A 24,703-nucleotide genomic window follows, 5' to 3' on the forward strand; every position below is an offset into this window, starting at 1 on the left:
ATTACAAAAAAAAGTTTTTTTGTAATATTTTGGGATGTAACTGGATGGTAAATTCCTGCTCGGCAGTGGCAACTGTTTGCCGTCACGTTTTTATTCACATGCACCCAAGATGATCAGGGTTAACCTGTTAAACAGACTGCACACTTCTTCCTCCCCGCTTTTCCTTTTTTCCACTCCTTTTTCCCTTCCTCTTCCTCCCTCCCTCTCCTCGCTGGTGCAAGCTGATGTAGATACAGAAAGGCGGAGGAAAGAGGCAGGAAGCGGGGACAAAGCAGGCCAAGGCCACAGAAAGGCGGACTCCCGCCGAGCCAAAGAAGCGTCTGACATGCCGTACATTCAGCCATCGTTAACTGGCCATTAATGAGGTCACCGTCGAGGAAAAAAAACCTCTCAACATGTATAACACCTCATAGTAAGAGATAGAAATAAATCTAATGAGCGCCAGATCCGTGAGAGAGCTATAACATGTCAGTTTGAAATGCTGAATTTATAAGACAAAGAAAAAGAAAGTTACTGAAGTAAGACAGAAGACAAAAATACACAAGAGTGCAAAAAAGGTGAACAAAGAAAACACAAACTAAATAATAGAAGCTCTTATTCTTAAGTTGAGGAAGACTCCAGGAACACAAAGGGAAACAGCTGCTTTGTCAAACAGCGTCCGTGCATCAGGCCTCAGAACAGCAGCCGGGGTCGATTCAGCTTTGGAGGAACCAATAATCACCAAAAACGGATCTTTTTTCTCTGTAAGTTTGATCATATTTACTGTTGGAGTTTTCCCAGTGTGCATTTAGTCTGCTTTAGCCAAAGAACAATAACTATTCACAGGCTCTCAGATATCTCTGGCAGTGCAAACAGCTCAAATATTCAAAAAACAGCAAATCCTTGAAACTTTGGTGCACTAAACTCATCATCCACCATCAATCTGATTGAAGGTTGATTTTTTTTCTCAGCTGATGGACGAGTGTTCCTGCTTGTTCTTCCTCTAACTAACTAATGAATATTTTGGGGAAACCAGTACAAAGTAAGTCTACAAAAACAGCTTGTTTGTTTGCTAAAATCTGCGTTCAGCTTCCATTTCCTAATGCAGGAGAACAGAATCTTTGCTTCCTTTATATGATTATTTGTCTGAATTGAAACTCTTCTTCTTTTGATTTGTAAAAAGACAAAAATAAAACAAAAAACACCACATGTATGACAAAAAGCCGACAGCTGTTTGTTTTCCAGCTCGGCTCTGACAGCATCTTCCTTTCCACAGATTTCCAAAGCCAGCTGATGTGCTAGTTTTTCGTTTTCAACAAGTTTTGAGTTTCTTTTAGGTTTTCTGTCCTTTTATACCTGCTGAAAAACTCCATCCATTTAAACCAACTGCTGAGTTTCAGTCCAAAATGTCACAAATACAACTGAGCAAATCAATTCAAATTAAAAAATAAAACAGATTCCTTACATATACAGTTTTTATGTGTTCAGAGTCATGAAAAAAAACACCATCTCGTGTTTTTTATCCTGTGAGTTTTCTAAAAAACAGACATTAAATCGCTAAAAATAACTATTTATGAATAGAAACAAAAAAACCCAACAACGTGACAACAAAAAAGCCAACAGCTGTTTGTGTCCAGCTCAGCTCCAAACAGCATCATAATCATCCACATGTACACAGAGTCACAAAGCCACGCAACGCTTGCTTTACCCTTTACTGACACAAAACCAGCTCGCGGATTACAACAGAATGAGCAGCCTCTTCATGGCACTCGAGCAGAGACAACAGATCAGAAATAATATCTGAAATATCACAAAAAAGAGCATGTTATCACTTACCGAGGACGGCAAGCCAGGAGGGACCTTCCGCACTTTTTTTGTGTGAATGTCTAAAAGAGGGGGAAAAAACAATAAAACAATAGATGAGAGTTTACCAGGCAAAGTGGCTTTTATTGGTCTTTTAAAAGACGCTTTTTCTTTTTCCTGGGTCGTTTGAATTTAATCGATGAGCTGTAGAGGAACGAGCGAGGCCGATATATTTACAAAGGAGGCTTTCACTGCAAACAAGTACGACACAATAAGATGCACGAAACACAAAGACTGGATACGAAAAGAGACAGGGTCAATTATTTCCCCTTTGGTTTTATAAAAACAGGGCGTGCGGCTTTTGACATGTTTATATTATTTTTCAGGGTTTCTCTCAAGGGGAGCGACGAAGCAGTCTATTAACTTGGAAGGTGAGACTGGAAAAATGAAATAGCGTCATCCTTAGAAATTGGCCTCGAGACTCGTGTGCATGTGCGTGTGTTTGTGTCTTCTCAAGGCTAACGCTACCAAGGCTACCTCCACAGCCACTATTGTCCTGCTTTTCAAAAGGCTTCCCAGAATTTTCCTCTCCTAAACACCTCTTTGAAAATGCACACACACACAGAAAAGACAGGACAGTCACATATTTGTCAGTCTTCTAGAGTGTCCAGGTTAAAATAGTTCACTAGTGTCAATGCAAATGAAGGCAGGCGATTATTGACATCCTGCTTTCTTGTTGCTGTTTTAGTCTAAGCTTTAGTTCAAAGCCTATAGGAGAAAATCTCAAAATTAATAGTCACGGTTGATTTTATTGTTACATTTCAGAAGGTTGTATGTTTATGGTTTTAAGAGAATTTTAAAAAGGCGTTTTATTTCTTGTGGGAGCCACAAATTGCCACAAGTTGTTTATTAAAAATGACAACAGCACAAAAAAACCTTAGTCATACTTATTTTTAGCCTCTTTGGACAGATGGCTATCCCAACACAATGTAACACAACCTCAACCTAACAACACACCTAAATGATGACTCATTAAATCAATGCAAAAAATTTCCAGCTACCCAGCTGACTTTTGTAGAACACGGTAAAACCAAAAAGAAAGAAACGTTTCTGTTTGTAAATTTGGAAACCTAAATTTCTTTTTAATCTCATATATGAAATATTGATTGGTCATCAATAAAACCATCAAAAGTTCTGGTTTCTAATTGGCTGACAGGTGGCCGCTGAAATCAAATAAGAACAAACGTCAAATAAAGCTCTTCTCTGCCGCTTATGGTGACTTTTAAACTGCTTCAGCTTCTACAAGCAGGTAACTGAGCGGTAACACTACCTGCACACTGCGGGACCCACGTGGAGCCACTTTATGTACCGACAGGGCGGATGGAGATTTCCAATGAGTGTGTACTTGTCATTTGCTCGTTCATTAGATCGACCTAATCTACAATCTATGTAATAATAAAGACATATTTGTGTGGCTATAAAAATAACTACAGGATTAGATGTATTATCTTCATTTATTCATTTATTATTTATTTGTAAGTTAACATGTCTAGTAGTTTCCTTGTTTGTGCTCTTTAGCTCCTCTTTTAATTGTTGCGATGGAGAAAGGAGCTACTGGGACAATGTGAGTGTCTATAGCAAATATATTGTGTGTCTTTGTGTGTGGCTTCTCACCCATGGTGTCCATGTGCAGCGTTCTCCTCCGCGGGTTGGAGCTGTAGTGCTGGTAGTACTGACCGGCCGGCTTAGTGGGTGACGCCGCACCGGGACTCCCCAAGCCCAACTCACCACCACCCAGTATGGACTGGTCGAGAGACATCAAGACACAGAGAAAGAGAGAGAGAGTTAATCAAACTCATCATCGAGTGGAATCATGTGATCATGTGGACCCGTGAATAGAGACAAAAACGATGGTTATCAAGGCGCCAATGGCGAGAAACAGCTAGTCACAAATTCAAATACTGCCTGACAAAAAATATGTAGATACACATCTTCACAAACAGATTTATTTGATGTATCTTGGTGTTAAATTTTAGATCCAAATAATACAAAACCAGGCGGATTTAAGGGAAGTTCAGGCTGTTTGAACTGTTCTTAACATCTCAACTTCATTGTCTTGATAAAAATATTAGAAAAAAATGAAAAAAATTCAAAGTAAGTTTGTAACAACTGAATGTTTTTATTTTTTTGTAGTGTAGAGGAACAAGAAAACAGAACCTGGAAGGTATCAGAAGTGTCAGCGGATCAAAGAGTTAAGTATCACTTGCAGAACTGACCACTGAAATATGAACACCGCTTGAAACAAAAGGTTTTGATCACTGTACACCAGACAGTGAAGTTCATGTTAGACTGTTGAGAATTTATTGTAGTATCGTTATTCTCTGTAATATTGGAATCGTTTGAAAAGTAATTAGGCGGAAAGGGGAAAGACGTATTAATTAAGGTATTAATATAGACAATTCAGTGTATTTTTTGAACAATTTATTTTTTAAAAAAGTATTTTGATAATAATGGAAATGCTAAAAGAACAGAACTGAAATGTTGTCTGGAGTCCTGAAGAACATAACAATGGATGTTAGATGTCCGTAAATGTAATGAATCAAATCATCAAAATGTTTAACACACTGTATCTAAAATGTTCAGTGAAGCTAAAATACTGTTTGCAGAAATACCTGAAACATCACAGAATAAAGTCAGAATACACTGCCCAGTTAAACTCTACCTGAAAACAATGTCAAGCTACTGCAGGATAATTGAAATGTCAAAATTAGCACTCTATAGATAAGACCCACAAATTGCAAAAACACAAGACAGGCCAGAAAACTCCACAAATTTGACAGTAATAACAACTTTCAGTGCACAACTGCAGTGCAGCAATGTTGCATTCACTTAAAATGCAGCAGTCGTGTCATTGTCGCTTAAAACTGAATTGGGTTCCAGTACAGGGAATTCACCTCAAGTATGGAAAAGGCTGAGGATCAAAGCCATGAAGGCTAATATGTTGGAATGCTAGCTCTAATAAATTAAAAACATTTATGGAAATTAAAATTATTCGGTTTTCTGACTTAATTAAATTCTATTTATGCCAAAATCAAATGCAGAAGATGTACATGAAATGCAACTATTGATAGAGATTCCTGACCTCTATATGATCATTACCTTCTATTCCATATCTCCTCTGCAATACAATGATTTTGAATGTGTGTGTCACCACCAAAAAAGGAAATATTATAATATTTAGTAGAACGCAAGTTAGGAAGTAAGAAAGTAGTAGTATGCATGGTTTACTATAAATATATGGAAGTTAATGAATGCCAGTATTATGATACAATAATTTAAAGTGAAAATGAAAAGAAAAAGAAAAAAAACAACTCAAATTTTAAGGTTAACATTTAAAAAAATACATAAAATAGCCAAAATTTAAATAATACCTCCACTAACAAGTAAATCTTCAAGCATAGCTTTCTACACAGCACATAACTAACGCTATAAAAGTTCAGCTTCATACAGACACATAAATGACCACCCAGTAGATTTATCAAGACACTTCCTGTAGACACAGCCTACCTGAGACACCTCAAACCGAGCTGATAATGACAAATGAAACCCTGGTTAGTGATGGTATTTACCTCCATGAGAACGACCCCATGCTGCCCAGCGTGGAGATGTTCACCTCACGGCTCAGTCTAACTTCTCCTCGCTCTCTAACTTATGTTCTCCTCTCCTCTCTGTAGAGCTGCGACTCTGTTTACGGCTCAAACTTAGCAAACCGCGCACACATTGTCCCGCTAATTAAGTTCAATGATTTCGGCAGCAACAAGTGGCATCTGGGCTGATTCTGAGAGGAGAGAACTCGAGAATAAAGGACAGAGAGGAGAATGGAAGAGAGGGTCATTTTTCTTTCTTTTTCTTTTTTGAAAGTGGGACAAAAAGTAAGTGAGGAGGAAAGAGGTGAAAAAAGAGCCGGCCTCCCCACCCCCTCCTCCTTTAAATGGACTCCACCGCCACTCTGTTAAAGTGTAGAAGGCGCCCCCCCCCCCCCCCCCCCCCCCCCCCCCAATCTTTCTCGTTAAGTAATTAGTGTGCAGTGTATTTAAAGCAGAGGGTGGAGGAGTGTGTTCAGGGTTGTGCCGGGGGGGGGGGGGGGGGGGGGGGGGGGGGGGGGGGGGGGGGGGGTGTTCGGCCCTATTCTGAATTCTGATCAGCGAGTCGGCTGAAAACAAGAGTTAGCTTGGCACTGCCGGGCCAAGGAAGGCTTTTCTCATGCTAAGCAGGGCCTAAGTAGGCCAATTACAGGGCCAGCCTCGGTCTTGGAGCCATTCTCCGGCTTAAAACAAAAGGGCCCTTGTCTTAAATAAAGTCAGTCACACACAGAGAGAGGCAGAGGGAGTCAGACACAAAGGCACACAGTCACACACCATTTCAGTCATCCTGTGTGTTTCTGTGTGTGTGTGTGTGTGTGTGTGTGTGTGTGTGTGTGTGTGTGTGTGTGTGTGTGTGCGTCGTCAGGGGGTAAAAGGAGGTTCCCACTAAAACAAAAAGGGGTCTCATTGATTGTGGTCGCTTTTCTTTCCTTTCTTTTCTTTTCTTTCTTTTTCTCCCCGTCCTCAAACATCGAGCCAGGCTGGTTGGTCACCCCGGCAACTAGACAAGCTGGAGAAGAGAGCAAATGTGCGTTTGTCTCGCCGTCTGCGACTCTTAAACATTTATCTTACTTGCTATCCGCTCGTATTACTCCAGCAGATACGAAGGTGTAGCGTGTGAAGTGGCTACTGTGGGATCATGAGAAAAAGAACAGATATTGTGACCTTTGACCTCTCAGTGGGGGTGAAGCATCACAAAAAGAAAAATGAAAACACAACAGAAAACAGAGAGCCTGTCCTCTTCTTTTTACAAACCTAGACCGTCTTGGATTTACTGTAATAGATAATGATCGAACAAGTTTATATTGTGTTTCACGTTGTGTATATTTGCACATATTTTTGATGTTGTCTGTCCTTCATTATGAGCTGCAGCCATTTGGTCCGTGCTGGTTGTCTTAAAATGTGCCACATAAATACACTTTGGATTGTTTAGGTCACGTTTTTAATTCAACCAAGAACTCCTTACAGTGCTAAAACATGTTTTTGAAACTTTTTTTAAACAGGATTCACATAAACAGAATAAAGTAAAAGTTACAAAATTAAGTGGACTACAGCTTGTTGTTATCTATAACTGGTCCTGAAACCTGTGGTAAACCAAACTCAACATACAAGATAAATAGGTCTAATTTCAAATGAATGAACATGACGCATCACTTCTCGAGCCGGGTAGTCGTTGGTCAGAGCCTGTAAACAACTCGTTGTGAGCCGTTTCCTTTTCGGCCTATCTAGAAGACTCAATGTACTCAAACTGAGGCTTTCCAGTTAATACCATATTAAGTGAAGTGAAATGTTATCTATACAATTTTTTATGAGATGAACAAAATTCCAACATTAATAGACTTTAATAATCAACTGAATGTTTCATTTCTTCTGAAATTATTTTTTTATTTAAAAAAGCATCTTTTCTTATGAAGTCCAGGTACATTTAGCCAGTCCGAAACTTTTTTCTGACATTTTTGACACCAGATGAATGCAAAATCACATAAAGCAGCATGATGTGCCAAATTGTAAGGTAGGCAGGTATAATATTTAACATTTTCACATGATTTAGTGCTGCTGGATGCTAACAGTTAGATCCCAGATCTGCAGGTATTTACTGCAGGTATTTACTTCTAAAAGGAAAAGACAAACATTATCAGAACCATAAAGCGCGATCTTCTGGGAAATAATTTAACTTCATATCAATGGTGTTATTTCTCGAGCTAAAAACTGCAACTCTGAATTTTTTTCCTTCTTTGAAACCTGAAGAACACACAAATTTTGAAAAATTACAATCTGCCAATAGACACAGCGGTAAGCGATTTGTTGGGCCAATCAGCTTACTTGACATTTGTGGGGCGCTTGCATCGGCTCCTCTGTGACCTACAGTTACCCACAGCTCCCTTCTCTGAGTAGACCTACAGGGATTTATCTTCATAGTGTTATCATTCCAGCTGTACTCTCCTGATATAATCGTCAGGTTCACTCCTCGCTCATTCCCCTGCTCCTGTTTTACTTTCTACATTATCATGTTTTCTCTCTGTCATTATCTTTCTCTATGCGTGTGTGTGTGTCTACAACACAGACACACACACGCAGAGCTCTGTTTCTCACAGAGCTGACTGGGCTCCGGTACCCAGCTGCTCGCAGAGACGATATTAACTAAGATAGATTACCAGAGAGAGAGGGAGAAAGGGAGAGGAAGATGCATGGACACGGACGGAAACAGAGAGAAATGCAGAAGAGGAAAGCGAGCGGCAAATAGGAAATGGAAAGAGAGGACATGAATAAAAGACGGTGAAGAGTGAGGGAGAGGCATAAAAAAGAACGGAACAAAGTAGCTGGCATGATGGATGGCTGACTGGCTTCAACAAGCTCGACGTTCCTTATAAATACGAGTGTTTTCTGTCTCTCTCCCCTAAATCGCTCCCTCTCCCACTCGACCACTCTGTCCTCGTGTGACTGAAAAAGCAAACGCTCACATGTCATCAATTTCCACCATCGCAGCCATGAGAGACAGACACAGAGAAAGAGCGAGAGAGGGAGAGAGGCAGGAAGAAGTCATTAATTACCAGGAAGTGCTGGCGAGGCAGCGGCGCACCTGTACGCCAGCTTTGCTCCAGCTGACACACACATGTGTATATACAAAGACACACACACACACACACTCCTGAGGGAGAGGGGCCCGGAGGCTGCTACCACAGACTGTAAAACCAGCAGAGACAAGTGGAATAAAACCGGACACTCACGTAAGACAGTAGAACCACCAGCAGCTCACAGTTGGCGCCATTAAACAACTTAAATAATAAAGAAATAGTGCCCATCAAAAAGCTCAATATTCTGTGTTGGAAGCAGCACGTGTGCCGAATTAGGACAACGTTTGGAATTTTATTGTTTTATGGGAATTTTTGATTGATCTCTGGACTTTGAACAGCATATGCTGCATATTAATTAAATCTATTGTGACATTATATAGTTTATATTACTTTTGATTTACTACTAGCGTTTATTAATCAATAAATCAAACTTCAAAGTTTACGGTGGCATCAACTGGGACAGATTAACCCACACAGGGGAAAAGTAGCATAGCATTTGATGCTGTGCTCCCAAGAAAAAGCACAGCATCAGTATCAGCGAGGAAAACAGCTGAACCATTTATTGATATCGCTGATCATGAATAACATTTTCCATTTGATTGTGTTGTTTAAATGCTGCACTGGGACATTTTTTAGTCTGCTTTTGCTGTGAATTCCTAGATGATTAGCAGCAGCTATTGTGGATGTTTTTTCCACATCCAGTGACATAAACAAGTAATCTTTCTTAAAGAGTACCCAATCAGGGAACCCCATCAATTAATCTGTCAACTTCCAATATAGCCATTTCATCTCCAGGTCAACTCTTGCTTTCCCACTCACAGGTCATAATTTATGAATGCAGATAAATGTAAAAAGCTAAATTGTCTTCAGATGATGTGCAATGGTTTTGAGATTGCATTTCACCAGATGTGTTCCTGCTTTTGCTCTCCACATGAGCTGTTCATTAGAATTCAACCAAAGCTTGTTAAGATGTGATTCATCAATAGAACTCAGACTACAAACATAAACTAGAAAGAGTCTGGTGCCATCAATCTTGTACTTTTCTTACAGATTCTGCATGGTCACGTGCGCGCACGTACACAGAGATTAAAGTTCACCCAACAAATACCAAAGTGGATGTGTTAATCACGAGTTGTCCTGGAATGGCTTTTACCACCTCCTTATTTCCTTTTTTCTATCCATCCATCCTCTTCTGCATGTAGTGCAGTATTGCATCTTAGCAGAAGCAAGTGTCATGAGGCACGAGGTGGGAAGCACCGCAGACAGGACAACCAACCATTTACACTCACATTCATACCTAATTTAGTCACCAATAAACCTAATGTGCATGTCTCTGGAGTGTGAAAGGATATATCAGTGCAGACCAGGCCTGTGAGGTGATGGTGCTAACCACCACTCCACCATACTGTCCTTCTTCTTTTACAGTAATTGATGAGGAAATGTATAAATGTGACTTGTGTGGGATATCAGAAGAGCTTTGTTGTTTAACTTGGTTGCATGAGGTTGTTGCTGTGATCACGGTCAGCAGTTTTACCATGGCACCATGGAAGACACTCTAGCACCATAATAGAGTGAGCCACTCTTGAAGTCACACAAAGCTCACAGTCACTGCTGAACTAAAGATTAGTCCTTATCATATTTCATTTTCTATTGATCTACAGATGTGTATTTAAAATAAGTATTACTAAACTTATCACCTCATTGCCAAAGCATGATCCTGGGCTCTCTTAAGGTCTAGACTGCCCAGCCATGGACATGACCTTGAAGGTATATTAAGGTAATGTTTTGCATTATACACACACACATATATATAGCAGATACTGTGACTATAAGTGCAGTGATCTTTAAAAGAAAGAAATTAATATTTGATTGACTGACTCAGAATCATTTCTGCATGATTTTCTTCTTTTTTGAGAGCTTAAAACAACATTATCAGTGAGCTTCTTCAATGACGTGTTAATTTTTTATGCGATGAATTGTTTCATGCCATCTGCTGGATGTGATAAAAAGAAAGGGCTTTTTAAAAGGACAAAAAGTATAAATGTAATTTTTGTTCTTTATGTCAGTGGTTGACTGCTTCAGGCTGACAGCTGAGAGGGAGTGTTGGTGTATCCTGCAGCTTCTACATCTCTCTTCAAAGAGCTGCACAGTGAAGTGGCTGCTGGTTGTGGAAGAAGTGTTTTTCCTCATTCTAGTTTCCCATTTCAAGCCTTTTCTTTAAATGATATCCTTAATGTGGCTGAACACAGAGGTAATGGTGTGATGATATGCGACAGACGTGCACAGTTTTAGTCTTTTATTTGAGGTAGGTCATGTTTGAATACCACACTGGCATAGTGGACAGGCCTAACAAAAATGTGTGTTGCTTTCAAAGACAGCAAGTGAGCTTCAACCATTTTTTTATGGAGGAGCCTTTATGATGTATTAGTTGCTTTCAGTCGTGCTCTGGAGGACGTCAGGAGAATCAGGTTTGGACACAGTCGGACATCACACAGTCTCAGGAACTGGCAGGTTAAAGAACATTCAGAGCTTATCGACATATGTGATCTCACATGCAGCCTGCAACTAGGAGCAAAAATTCTGGGCTGCATTGCATGTGTGAAAAAATGCTTTTGACACGTCATAGTAAGAAAATCACAGGTGGAACTGGGATTGTTCAGTTCCATTCAGAGTCCCAGTGAGCTGTGGCAGTGAACCAGAATGCACAAAAGCATAAGCAAATGTTTTTCCAGCCTCAGGCTCAGGTCACACAATTCAAAGAGCGCACTAAAGAAGGGACTGTAAGGAAAATAAGACGTATTAGAGTGACAAAAAGAATACAGCATGGCTAAAACAGAATAAAGTGGAGGAGTTAATAGCAGGAGGTTGAAGGATACACTCAGATGTGACAACAGCATACGTTATCATATCAAATTACCCTCGACTACAGGTGGGCAGCCCTGTTCTGACACACCACCATCCCTGTGCCAGAAACGTGTTCCATGAAACAAACATGGAGCTCATGGAGACCCTCAATGCTGAAGTTCATGGCTCTTTGCTGCACACCACACCATAAACACCCAAATCTCTGTGGCTAAATATTCAAATACTGAAATGTTAAGGAAGCAGGAAGTTAAAGAAAAGAAAAGCTGCTCTGTGTCATATGATGAAACATAAGACTGTATGTTTGTGTAGAAAGTTATTTCAAGTTTCAACAGAACAAAGCATCAAAGAAGCCGACAGAGCCAATCAAATTGCAGGACTGCCATGACAACACAAACACACAGAGAAACAGCCAGTAAAATAAATCCACCAGAGTCTGTGTGTGTCATTTAAAATGATGCTGGTGTAAGAAAAACCTCAGGGACAGATCACAGCAAACACACACACACACTTCTGCAGTAGCGAGGGATCCACTCACAAATGCCAACTTCCTCCATCTTCTAACTGCTCCAAACACCCAATAGCACACACTTTTACTCAAACGCAGCAAACACACACACACACACACACACACACACACACACACACACACACACACACACACACACACACACACACACACAGCAGTTCAAAGCATTTCTCCTTAATTAGCGTTCAACGCTTGGCTTGACAAATAAATAGTGATCATTTAAGAACACTTAGAGAGGAATCAGACAGCACATTACACCTCACAATATCTGGCAGCTTCCTGGATGCAATTAGGGGGATTGGGGGGGAGTTAAGGATGAAGGAGAGAGAAAGGAGGAAAGAGGTAAGAGTTAGAGGCTCAAAGCGAGGAAGCAGAGAAAGGAATCTCGAATGAAGGAGAGAAAAAGAAAGGAGAGGAACAAAAATGCAGAGAGTAAAAGACAGAAAGGAAAGTTTGGTATGAGAGGAAAAATTACAGATGGCAGGAGGTTACAGAGGAAAAAGGGAATGAGAAATGACAGAAGAACTGAGGGGAAAGGAAGGAAGAAGGTTCAAAGTTGATGACAAGTGACAAACAAGTAGGGAAGAAAGGAAACAGGATAAAAGAAGAAGAAGAAAGGAAGGGTAAGGATAACAACGAAAGAATGAGGGAGGAAAAAATAAAAGACGAGAGGGACAAAGGTAAAATGGAAGGGAGAGATGGAAAACACATGAGCAGGGAGGAAAGAAGGAGGTAGAGATCAGGAAGGAATGGCAGTAGGGAGGAAAAATTCATAAGGAAAAAGATGACAGAGGAGAAAGCCAGGAAGAAAGATGAGGATGGTAAAAGGAGGAGAAAAATGAGAAAAAGACAATAACGGGACAAGGAATGGAAGAGATTACAGTAAGAACAATCTGAAGAAAGAAAAGAAGAGATGGAATAAAGAGGGCGAGTACAGAACGACATTAAGGAAAATAACAAATAAAAAATGGAGAGGGGGCAAATGGAAGGAGGGGATCATGAAGGAAGAAAGAGGAGGAGACCGGAAAGGAATAAATGATGGATGGAGAGACAGATTTATATTTAGAGATGAAAAGAGAGATGAAAATGAAAAATAGGCTTCCCTGCAGTGCCATCTTGAACTGATCACTCCCATCATGCATCAGTCCCAGCTGCCTTTACTTTGTAGTTCTGGAGACTTTTTAGTCATTATAACCAGGAGCAAACAGACCCAGAAACAGAGCTCAAAGAATGGATGTTCACATTTCCCAATCAAACACATCCTTCAAGTCAGAGCTGAAACGCGATTGGCTGCAGCTCCTCTAACGTTCGCTAAATGCGGCTTCGGGAAAACTGAGTTGAACTGAACGAGCAAAGCCCCGGAGTTCTCCCATAAACGTGAAGACGATAATTCATTTCCATAATCAGATGGTTGTTTCAAACACTAACCTCACATCGTCTAAAAAGCATTAATTTTGGACATTTTTACATATTCGTCCATTAAGGAGAAATTAAGCCCTAATGATGCATGAAAACGTCGGGGATATGAGCTAGTGCTGGGAAACACTTGAAATAAAACTTAATATGACTGGATGATTGCAACGTGGCTCTGATGAGGGTAAAAAGAAGCAAATCCATTTAATCTGTTTTCACTTTTATAATAGTTACTAGTATAGGTAGTTAATGGATAAATTAGTTAGGTTTTTAAAACTTTCTAAAACTCTGTTGTGGCTTGATATGACTGCTTAACCTACTTTTGTTGAATTGTTATTAAACAGAAATAATACATTTTTAACATTTTCTGATGTGCCTCTTTGAGACTCTTTTAATGTATCCACACTTCCTATCGTTTCTCTCTTATTTTGCTTATTTTACCTTTGGAAACGAATCATATTTAAAGCACAAAAAAGGAAAAAAAGTCATATTCCAGACCGATGGAGAGTGAGAAATGTAGGATATAAAAGAATGAAATAAGCAATGGTAATTTTTTTTTAGATTTGTATAAACTAACAATATACAGCAGGGTGACACCGATATATACTTTTTAAGTTAACTTAAAATAGGCATCACCTGATGATTTCCAGGGAGCTAGAAACAGTATTTATGCAATTTTTTAGTTTCATTTAAAACATTAATATTAGGGTTTAACCCTGGGAAACAAGATTCCCAGGAAAACCAATCAGTACTATTTCACGATTCCTGGGAAATGCAGTGGTGAGAAATAGGAAAATATTAAGCTGGATGCAATACATTAAAAAAAAAAAAGTCTATTAAGGAAATGCAAAGCATTGCGGTTACATAGCACATGTATGTTCTGACTTCTGCGTTTGTACGGTAGCACCTTTTAGCACCACTGCTATAGCAACCAATGGTGCATTTCCTTAGATTGGAGGATGATGCTGTTAACTGCAAACTTTGTGATCAGGTAATAAGATGTTCAGGACGGTCAACAAGAGGACACCATCAACATTTAGACACTCAGCATGAAGTTCCAGAGGAAATCCCATGAAAGCATTATATAACAAAGCTAAAGATACAAGCCTGTCCTAATAAAGGTCCTGCTAACTTTGCATGAGCATTCATTGACTTTACGACGTAACCTGTCCAGGACGCACATCCCTCTGTGGTAGCTGGGATAGGCTCCAACCCCAATTGCAGAAGAGAATAGATGGATGGAGATTATAATTTATTGCTTTGCTATTACAGTAGGTATGCTGCTTTGTGGTCACAGCCTTTCATCAGCAGAGTGACAGTAATATTTCCTCACACGGCATGCTGAATGCAAAATCGGAGCTTCTATTTAGGCTAATGCTGATGACTGAAATTGTGTTTTTAGCCTAAATAATTATCCGAATAATCCACAAAAGTAATATTGTGAACACATGTATGCATATTTATATTTGTTGTATTTAGTGCTGCTTTAAATGTCAGGGTCTAGCTGATTTAAAATGTCTAATTTTGGGGAAAAATATAAAATCCTAATTATTTATCATACAAGATAAGTGTGTATGTTTTTACAGGCTGTTCACTGAGCTATATCTTTAACCTCAGTGTGGACCACGCTCTGCTGAGATGAGAACATTTAAAGTATTTTGCTGCTTCTGTGTTTTTTATTTGTAAAGTAAAAAAAAAACATCTTTGAAATGTCCAAAGCTTGGGCTGCATTTCATTCTCATTTAAAGGAAGTTCAAGGCCTGTGGGATCCAGGAAGTTCTTGCTTCATCTGCCACAGATAAGAATCCGAGAGAAGACCTGCAGAACTGAGCTCTGATGAAGGGAACACACATGAAAAATATCAGCTGGCTTTTCCACAGCTCATAGATCAAGACTGGATTGCTGTGTGTGTGTGTGTGTGTGTGTGTGTGTGTGTGTGTGTGGGAGAAAGAGAATTAGTGCAGTTGCTGGTATATGTATGTCAGCATGTGTGCGTATGTTTGCATTAAAGTTTCAGCACTATCGTGTGTGTGTGTGTGTGTGTGTCAGCTCTGCAGTGTAGATGTGACAGCTCAGTTCTGTTCTGTGTCTGTTACCAGCTGTTGTACCTCGCTTGCAATTTCTGTGTGTGTGTGTGTGTGACAGCATACTGTTTGATGTTTGAGACATCAGAAAGGAGACAGAGTCAACGTCACTGACAGAGAGTAGCTCCCTGGTTTGGCTCCGTGATGCCTGCCGAAAACTCGTTAAATAAACACAGTCGACTGCTGCATGAATCAATCAAATAATTTTCACAACCAAATATACCCTCGCAAAACAGCAAGCACACTGAGCTTCTTCTCAGTGCTTCTTTTTCTTAGGAGCAATAATTGAATTAGGAATACTGTTTAGAGTAAAAGTATTTAACATTAGCAAGATCTCCTTGGCTACACCAGCAGCTATGAGGCTTTAAACTAAATGCAAACATCAAGAACTTTTTTTTAAAAAAAAGATGCAACTGGACTTGAGGTTTGTGAAAATATTTTCACCTCTCATCCTCTTCAGTTGAAAAAAAATCCATTTGAAGCTGCTATGTTGCATCGCTAGAGTTATCACATTCAGAAACTTAGTTCAGCTTTTTACGACTGAAGGGGTAACAAATGGTGGCCGTATTTAACCCCTACTGGGGGTTGTCCCCTTTGGAAGTGGCCCTGAGGGTCATGTGGGTCACCAAATGATCAAGGTGTGAAAAAAGGTGTGTGCCATTGGAAAGCTGATTCTGTTCACCTGGATGTTGTCAGTGTGTGAAACCTTTCGTCATTCATCCGTCATTCATGACTTCTGCAGTCTCTGAGGCTCCTCTGAGACTCTTAGACGTCCTATGTCTTTAGTTGTTTAACATCACCAATAGATTGATATTGTATTTGTCCTGTCACCCCCCCCCCCCCCTCCCTAGAACCTAGTTCTGCTGGAAGCTTCTTCCTGTAAAATTGAAGTTTTTCCTTCCCACTGTCGCCAAAGCACTTGCTCATAGGGGGTCATATGATTGTTGGGGTTTTCTGTTTTGTTTGTATTATTGTATTATCTTTACATTACAGTATAAACACCTTGAGGCAACTCCTGTAGTGATTTGGCATTATATAAATAAAATCTAATTGAGTTGACTTGAATTGATATGAACCGCTGTAGGTGATATTTATTTAAAATCACTGGGTCATGAGATCAAATTCTATAATTCTATACTTCACTGGTGCTTTATTGACCTAGTGCAACCCAGCTGACTGCTGAGACTAGCTCTCTCTATCCTTGTCCAGTTGTATCCTAGCTATTCTTCTGCTCCATATAGCTTCCCAGCATTTTTGAATTGTTCTACCATCTACTGAAATAAAAAGAAATCATAAAAACAGAGGACAGCTTTCAACAACTGTAACTAAAGGAGCCCCCAGCAGCTACAGTACATCATGCTATACTTGCACTGGATGGTCCTGACACTCTAAATGTGCAAAATGAATGAAACAGGCACAAACTCCGAGCTGTCACTGCTGATGCGTCAACAAAGACAAAGCATGTGAGTACAGCATCGTGTGTGTCTTTATGATCAATAGCAAAAAATAAAAGTGTCGATCTCTGCGGCCGGTAAATGAGAGTAAATGACAGCTGAGAGTCTCCTGAGAGAGCCGAGCAGCTGGATGTGTGTGTGTGTGTGTCTGTGTATTCAGATCTGGAGAGCAGCTGTGAATGGAACACCTCACTACAAAAAAAGGAGGATGGATGGATGCAGAAGGAGATAAGACTGACTATAGACAGATATGACATAACTTGGTGAGGTTACAGGCATGGCAACAAAAGCCCCTGTCTGGTGCTGAACCTCTTCAAAATTTTCTGGTCTTATTTGTGTTTAGCTACAGGCCCGTAGATCAAGGGGTATGTACCATAACATCAGGGTGTAGTCACTGTATGAACAACAAAAACAAACAGATTTTCAGCCTGCAAACATCACCGATTGCTGACAATTAACAGCTGTTTACAGTAACAGCAGAAAACAAATATCTGTCTTCCTGTTTTTGTGTTTTTCTTTAATTAGAGTTTTTTCCAACCAATGTAAATACTTTAACACTTTACAGTTTTTTCTCCACTCATTTCTTACTTCTATGCCTTCGGGCTCCCCATCCATTAATGCAGTTATCATGTCTTTCTTGCTCTTCTCTCACAGCTCTGCATTTTATCACACAGACAGAACAATTTGCAAAACATTTAGCATAAGTATAGACATGGACCGCAGATTTGACTTGATTACCTGAGAGATCTCTGCTCACAATATTTCAATCCTGTTTCCAAACCGGTGTCAGTGTCAAAGCTACAAAATATCTAACAGGAACACCTAGGTTAGCAGCAGACACAAAAATGATGTCACACCTGCTAGCTCATGTCCTGCTTTGGTGTCGTTTTGGCTTGTCACGCACCAACTTGACCAGGTTGAAGACAAGAACCATTACAACAATATAATGGTACAGGAGCCGTGATATTCCCAGATTACACAGAGGGGGACGCTGCAACTTGAAAACTTTGAGGAAAAAAATCTGCATACTGCAGTGAGTCCGGCGTGCCACGAGCACTGGTATAAATGTGCTGACATCACAGCTGGCACAACCAAGGCAGTGACTTAGCATAAATATCTCAGTGTTACGTGTTACGTGGGGATTACAAAACATGCAAAGACAGAGGGAAAGCTGTAATCCACAGCAGGTGTGCAGGGGTCTCCCACTGTACTTAAGGTGAAGTAATTGAGCTGGGAATATTATAAAACTATTTTGTTTCAAACAATGCATGTAAACAGTGAAGCAAAGTGTAAGATTTGTGTCATCTGCCAATATATCACTGAGTTCCTCTTTGCTTTGCATAAAGTTGTTTGTACCAAACTGGCTGTTCTAAAAGAGAAATACTTTTATAATGTACAAATGGTCCAATAATAATGGAGCCCAATTAGGACAGACTACGGTCAAAGCAGCTTTATGAATATTTCCCTGCATGTAACAGTCTTTGACTTGTCCTTGTATTTTTCTTGGTGGACCAGCTGTTGGGGGCTTGTACTTCCTGCTGCAACGCCATTGGTCAGAAAGGAGCCAATGGGGGTGAGAAGAGAGTCTGAATGAATATGGTGATGAACACACACACACTGAGTAACCAGATTCCACCGTAAAGGAACTGCGAACACACACACACACACACACACACACACACACACACACACACACTTACTGCATGAAGTACTGCATTTTTACAGACAGAGGAAGGAGGAGATAGACAGCAAATGAGAGATTTGTTATTCTGATATGTTATCATTGACTCTCTTTTATAAATATGACCATTTCTGAAAATAAAATAAATACATAAATATGGTTGTGACCGGAATGCTAATGTTAAGGCTTCAAAACAGGAGTTCACAAACCACTGGCTGATGTCAAGCTGCTACATCCATCTTTTATATACAGTCTATGCTGGCAGCAGACAACCACATGACACCTTCCCCTCCATTTTTTTTCTTTCTCAAAATCCATCTCCTTCTTATTTCTGCCACAGTACAACTATGATAGCAAAGAAACGCTGGACTTTTACAGCTGTATTACTGATGCATCAGGTCACTGACACTGGCTACTTTCAACTACTGACGTAAAGCTGTGATGTGAAAGTTCCTTGGGAACATTTTTGTGACTGAAACTTGCCAGCAAATTGAGAATTACTGATTACTGATTACTGTCTACGGCAATTTTAGGGACATGAGAGAAAGCGAGAGAAAATGCTCCCCCACAAAGCTTAACACAAACACAAAGAAGGATCGGGAAATGGTAACATTGGTAAAAAGACATTATCTTTGTGTCACTCAGGCTTCAGATGCCTGACCTGCTGTTAATTTTATATGAGAAGATAGCTTGATACTGCACTGATGATCTGAAATGACCACATGTAACTTTTTTTTTCTTAACTGCACCCATAAACACCTCAGGTTACCTCTCACATCGATGATCAAACACCGCCACACAACCACTCAACTTATTAAAACTCAAGTGGATACACTGAAAAGCAGCGCATCAAAGGGTTCTTTGTGTTTTTAAACCTCAAAGATCTGTACGTTTGAAAGAAATTGAAGAGACAAAAACAGAGTGAAAGATGACAAATGAGAACACAGCGAGGACAGAGACCACAAGTTTCTCTCTTTCTAGTCTCTGACCCATCAGACGCAAAAATGTTTGGAGAGCCCTAAAGTGCTCACGAGTTTAGCTGATTGAGGATATTAGCGGTAAACAAGGAAGCCGAGGGGAATGACACACCTGCTGTTCTTCTGCAGGTAAATGTAACTCAACATAGCCCACAGCACAGATCCATCTATAAAAATGACGTCGCTATGTTATGTTGCAGATACAGTATCTGCATGTGTATTTAATAGAGTAAATCTAGGTTTATTCAGACTGAAAATTTGTATATAAGTGCATGTGTGTGCACCTTGTTTAATAGGAAAATGCGGCTTCCAAGTGGCTCCCAAAACTTGCAGAGCTTTAAAAACGGAGGCTTCAGCACTTTTCACTGACTGATGTGTGAGTGTGTGTGTATATAGGAAGGGTTAAAGGTTTTTTTTTCATGTTGCATTCCAGCAGAACCTCACATCCACACTGCTGCTGCCTCAGCGCTCGCTGCCGGCCCAGGACTAACCTGCTGATCTGTGAGGCGATAAGTGGATGACAGGCATGCTTTGGTGTGGCTGAGAGAAAAACTGTGTGCGTACGTGTGTGTGTGTGTGTGTGTGTGTGTGTGTGTGTGTGTGTATAAGCAGTCGACATAGTGGCTTTGGCTTGAATGAACGACAGAATGAAGAAGAAGGGAAAAATTTCAGATGGGGAGGAAACTGATGAAAAACCCCAAACAAGATAAGAAGATATAAAGAGTGCGAGACGGGATGAGAGACATGTAAAAAAGTGATGGCAGAAGATCATCTACTCCCATCCCTTCATCCAGATGAGGAGGGGTTTTCTGCTTATGTAGACAGAATTCCCCTTTAGATAGCAGCTATATGAAAGTAATGTAGTGTGTTTGTGTGGGTGTGTGCTGGCTATATATTATACTGCCAATAAGGGTGTTTCCACTGTGGCTATGGGAGTCCAGGTGATACTCTCACCAGCAGTGAAACCACAGAAATCCCCATAAAACCAGAGAAGAACAAACAATGTGCTTTTCTTGGCCATAGCAGTGGAAGTTAACAAAAAGGTGTATCCTCAGGCTAGCAGTAAAGGAACTATCTGGAGAATATTAGTCTTAAAGTCTTAAAGGATTCATCTTCTAGGAAGAAGGCAAAAGATAAGTGCATTTAGTTTGAACTTAATATTTCTTTTAACTACCAAGAGAAATGCATAATTATTGGGTTTTACCTCTTGGTGATTAAACATATTAAAGGAACGATTGGGAGACCAGCTTGGTAAAGCTAAAACTTGATCAAAAACTCCAGAACAGCTACCATGTAGCAATGCAGCTTAATATAATGTTCCATAACCATAAAAGTTGAAAATATTTCTTGGAAGCTTGAACTTTAACCCAGTGTTTTCTCTATTCCATTAAACTTGTTACAATTTGCACACTGTATAAAAGTAGCATTATATGAAGTAACATGAAGTAAATAATAAAAAAATATCTGTTCCCAATATCCCATGTAATCCAACAACGTTCTCATTCTCTCTCCATCCTGGTGTTTGGAGTATTTATGCTACCTTCTGTCAGCAGACTCTGGGTTTTGGAGGGTGTCTGGATAATTGTAAGGGAGCACAGCTCACTGTTGTGATGTTGGGCTCTTACACTGGCATCAAACCATGTTTCCCATCCCCCAGCACCCATTTACAGCTTGGTGAGAGTCACAATGACCCTGTCAGGTTCCACGTTCAAAGTGGATGCAAGCAGTCAGTAAGGAGAAAAAGCACTCTTGTGCAGAAAATAAACACTGGAAACTACTGTTGATGGACCATTGATGGTACCAGCCATCGCTTTGTGGAACGCAACCTGATTGGGTAACCAAAACTAGTTGACCCTAAAACCTAAAACCCAACTATAACACAGACCATCACACTATATAAATGTAAACTAATATCAGTGAATTATCACATATTCAAAATAGTATTGCACATGCTTTTTTATTTATTAAAAGCATATTTGTGCATCATATTAAAGTTAAAAGGGATTCATTAAGCTCATTTCCAGCTCCACTTTTTTTGGACCAAAAAATAAACCATCTTTGCATAATTTGCAATTCAAAATAATACTTCTCAATCTTATTCTGGGCAGCCCTTCAGTTTATCCTCTGTCTGCAAAATATCATTTTTAGAACCGCCCCCTTTAAGCCAACTTTATTCTGATTGGCTGCCCCTCAAAAACACAAGGGTAGCTCATCCGATTAGGAATATTGATCTCTTCACATTTTCCAAATTCATCCAGTGGGCTGGATTGGAATCTTTGCTGGGTTGGTTCTGGCCTCTGGGCCTTATATTTAAAACCTCTGGTTTAAACCATCTGATATAAATATCAATCTGTTCATAATGATCTGGCCAAACTTGACAGTTACATTTCGCCCCAACAATTGGTCCAGAATGAAATGAGTTAAAAATAAGACGAAACATAGTCCACAGAGGATGAATCCTACAGCTTCCCAAATGTCACAATTGTTATTAATTGTATCAATTATTAAACATAAAAGGTGAAAGCATTAAAGCATCCGAACTCCAGTGGCTCTGTGCCCCACACGCTTAAGAAGGACTACAACAGCTGAGAGTGCTCCACTTACTTTTCATGAATCCAAACATCTGGTTATTTATTTTTCAATCCCTTTTTCTTCTAGTTTACTACAAGATTATTTATTATTTCCAGCCCTCTTAATCACTGACCAATTCTCTCTTTTTTAAATTCAGCTATGATTACATCATTGACTAGTGTAAAATAATCCATTTTCCCAAAGAGAAATTACTTTACATGAGCACAATGTCAAACTGAATAATAGATTTCAAATGAAATGGCAGTCCAGTATGATCATCGAGTGTTTTGGAACTCAGACGGAGGAAATTGGCAGAGACAAAATTATTATGTCTAAATTTAAAACTTCCACAATAACTGCAGCCAAAAATGTGGAACCAAAACCTAAATTAACTCAAAACTCCAACGGAAGAAATCTATTTGGTTTGGTCTGACACTGGTGAAATAAACTGGGGTCATTGGAAATCTTCCTGCTGTTAGTGTGTGAGCTCATCCTCCCCTCTAAGTGTTTTTTCTCTCTCTCTCTCTTTCTCTTTCACTAACAGCCGAGGACGAAGCCAGAGGATTTTGGACTTCAGCCCAGCATGTAAATTTATCTGCCATTTCCAAACAATTTCCATCAGGAGCCATTCAGACTGTGTAGCAGGACAATTTGACAGCAGCCCAGTAGGAAAATGGCCAGTGAGGCAGTAATGTTTCATTTATTTCATATTTTTGTCCTCTACGGTTTGCTGTAGCCTCGTACAAAGGCCACAGCTGGATATAAGAGGTGGTTATAAATAAAAGATCAGCGAGGCGGTGATAAATGGAGTAATGGATGGATGGAAAGATGGATACATGGATGAATCAAAGGCTGATCAAGTTAACAAATCAACTGTTAGATGAACAAATGAGTACAAATGGATGGATTTATTAAAAAAAAAAACAGTGCTTAGGACAAAAAAGGAAAAAAAGTGGAGGGAGCAGACAGTGAATACATGGTCAGCTTATATTTGTAAAATAAACAAATAAACAAATCACGTAACGAGGAGGTATCTATAAACGTATGGATCCACCACCAAGGACTGATTGCGAAACGCTTGGAATGTCCGTCAGAGAAAACCAGCATATGAATTAATACACTTCCCAATGATTGAATGAATGCATGAATAAATAAAACTTTCAACTGTCATTGTTGAATCAAAAAGACCTCATCAGTCGTTATCAGTCCCATAAATAGCTCCATCAGGTGGGGCATTCTGTGTAGTAGCAGAGTGTTATCACCTCATTTGATGAAGGATGTTCCTCGCTGCTGAATGGAAGTAGTAATCCTCGCAAGACTAGAGGGCGAGAGGAAGCTTAATCCACTCAACAAGAGTTTAAGTCTTGTATTTTTGGATTTAACGTTACGTTAAAAGGTTTCTTTCAATTTCATGAGCTATTTTGGTTAACTTTAGGCAGCAAGTTTATGCAGTTAAATTTAGCCATGAAAGGTAAAGGTTAGAAAGGATTATAACTTGGGCCTCCTGTGAGAAAAGAAGTACATATTACAGTTATTAATCTGTATGTCTCTCTGCTCATCACTGATTAAAATGGATAGTAACAGCTTACTGTGCTGGCCTACTGGTAATATGAATGATTAAAACAAGTCTATACTGAGCGAATCAGCTGGTAAACTGATGAATGACTAAATAAAACAAAGGAAGAAATAAAGTCTCAGGGAGCAAACGGCACCTTTATTTGATTCCACCTGCATGACAAATATTCCAGTGCCTACAACTGGCACATTTCGCATGATGGAGAAACTGGTATGTTGTCTGTGTGCGTCCTTGTTTATGAGGTTGTCATGGCCAAATCGTGTCCTCATGAAAGATCAAAAGGCAGGAAGGCCTTTCAAAAGTCTGAGTCCTTCGGATGCCACATTTGGATTTTTGCTTGTCTTTACTGTCCATCACTTTACTTTCTGAGTTTTCTCCATTCACAAGGATCGACATTAACGGTTGCCCAGTTGCCCCAGGCAACCAGATTTGGACCACTGTCAATCACTTTTTTTGGTCTGATCGGCCCTGCTGGCAGTCGCTTTTCCTGTTATTAAACAGATTCTCTGTGTCCACATCATCCCGAAACACAAGGTCTAGATGATGTGGACATGACATTGATCACAACATCTCTAGAATGCAATTATAAATATTATAACATTATGACAATTATTATTATATGAGATTCAAGGTCATCATTGAATCAATGTCACGATTCCAAATAAGAGCACGAGTCCTTGAGTAATTTCATTTCATTTTATTATTTATTTACTTGCTATCTGGGCTCTTTAGGAATTTAAAAGGCAGGCTCAATCCTATTTCTCCCTAGAAGTGATTTTGGTGGTGCTATCTCACTTTTGCTTGTTAGCATGCCAACACTAAATAACATAAAAGTTAGTGCTATTTCATCATAAACACTTGAACACCATGCATAAACGGAGCGTGCACAGTGATGTTAATACAACAGGTGCTGTTGATGTTTTGTTTGTGTAATCAATGTCTGGACCTGTACTTTATATATTTTTATGTCCATGCACGCAGATGTCTGTAAGGATCTCTGTGAATAGGTCTAGGATGACCCAACTTTCCTGTTGCAAATTATTACTAAGAGTTATG

At 39.7% G+C, this 24,703-nt stretch overlaps 1 protein-coding gene and 1 long non-coding RNA gene across 8 annotated transcripts in view; one reads left to right on the forward strand and one right to left on the reverse strand.

The window, feature by feature from the left end:
- The window catches only part of LOC146514693 (uncharacterized), a 332,360-nt gene that overhangs the window by 258,461 nt on the left and 49,196 nt on the right, over positions 1-24,703 (forward strand). The window lies entirely within an intron of this gene.
- Positions 1-24,703, reverse strand: part of tcf4 (transcription factor 4) — a 249,336-nt gene that overhangs the window by 112,788 nt on the left and 111,845 nt on the right. For 6 of the 7 annotated variants that reach the window (XM_085166088.1, XM_085166086.1, XM_085166089.1 and 3 more), the window contains 2 exons: positions 3,457-3,586; positions 1,816-1,865 (listed from right to left, as the gene is read on the reverse strand). In XM_085166088.1, coding sequence (XP_085022214.1) covers positions 1,816-1,865; positions 3,457-3,586 — 180 coding nt within the window. Of the gene's footprint in view, positions 1-1,815; positions 1,866-3,456; positions 3,587-5,411; positions 5,776-24,703 lie in introns of those variants that run through there. The other variant, XM_085166091.1, reaches the window with a different exon arrangement.

Source organism: Neolamprologus multifasciatus, chromosome 7, assembly GCF_963576455.1.
Source record: "Neolamprologus multifasciatus chromosome 7, fNeoMul1.2, whole genome shotgun sequence".
NCBI classification, from domain to species: Eukaryota; Metazoa; Chordata; class Actinopteri; order Cichliformes; family Cichlidae; genus Neolamprologus; species Neolamprologus multifasciatus.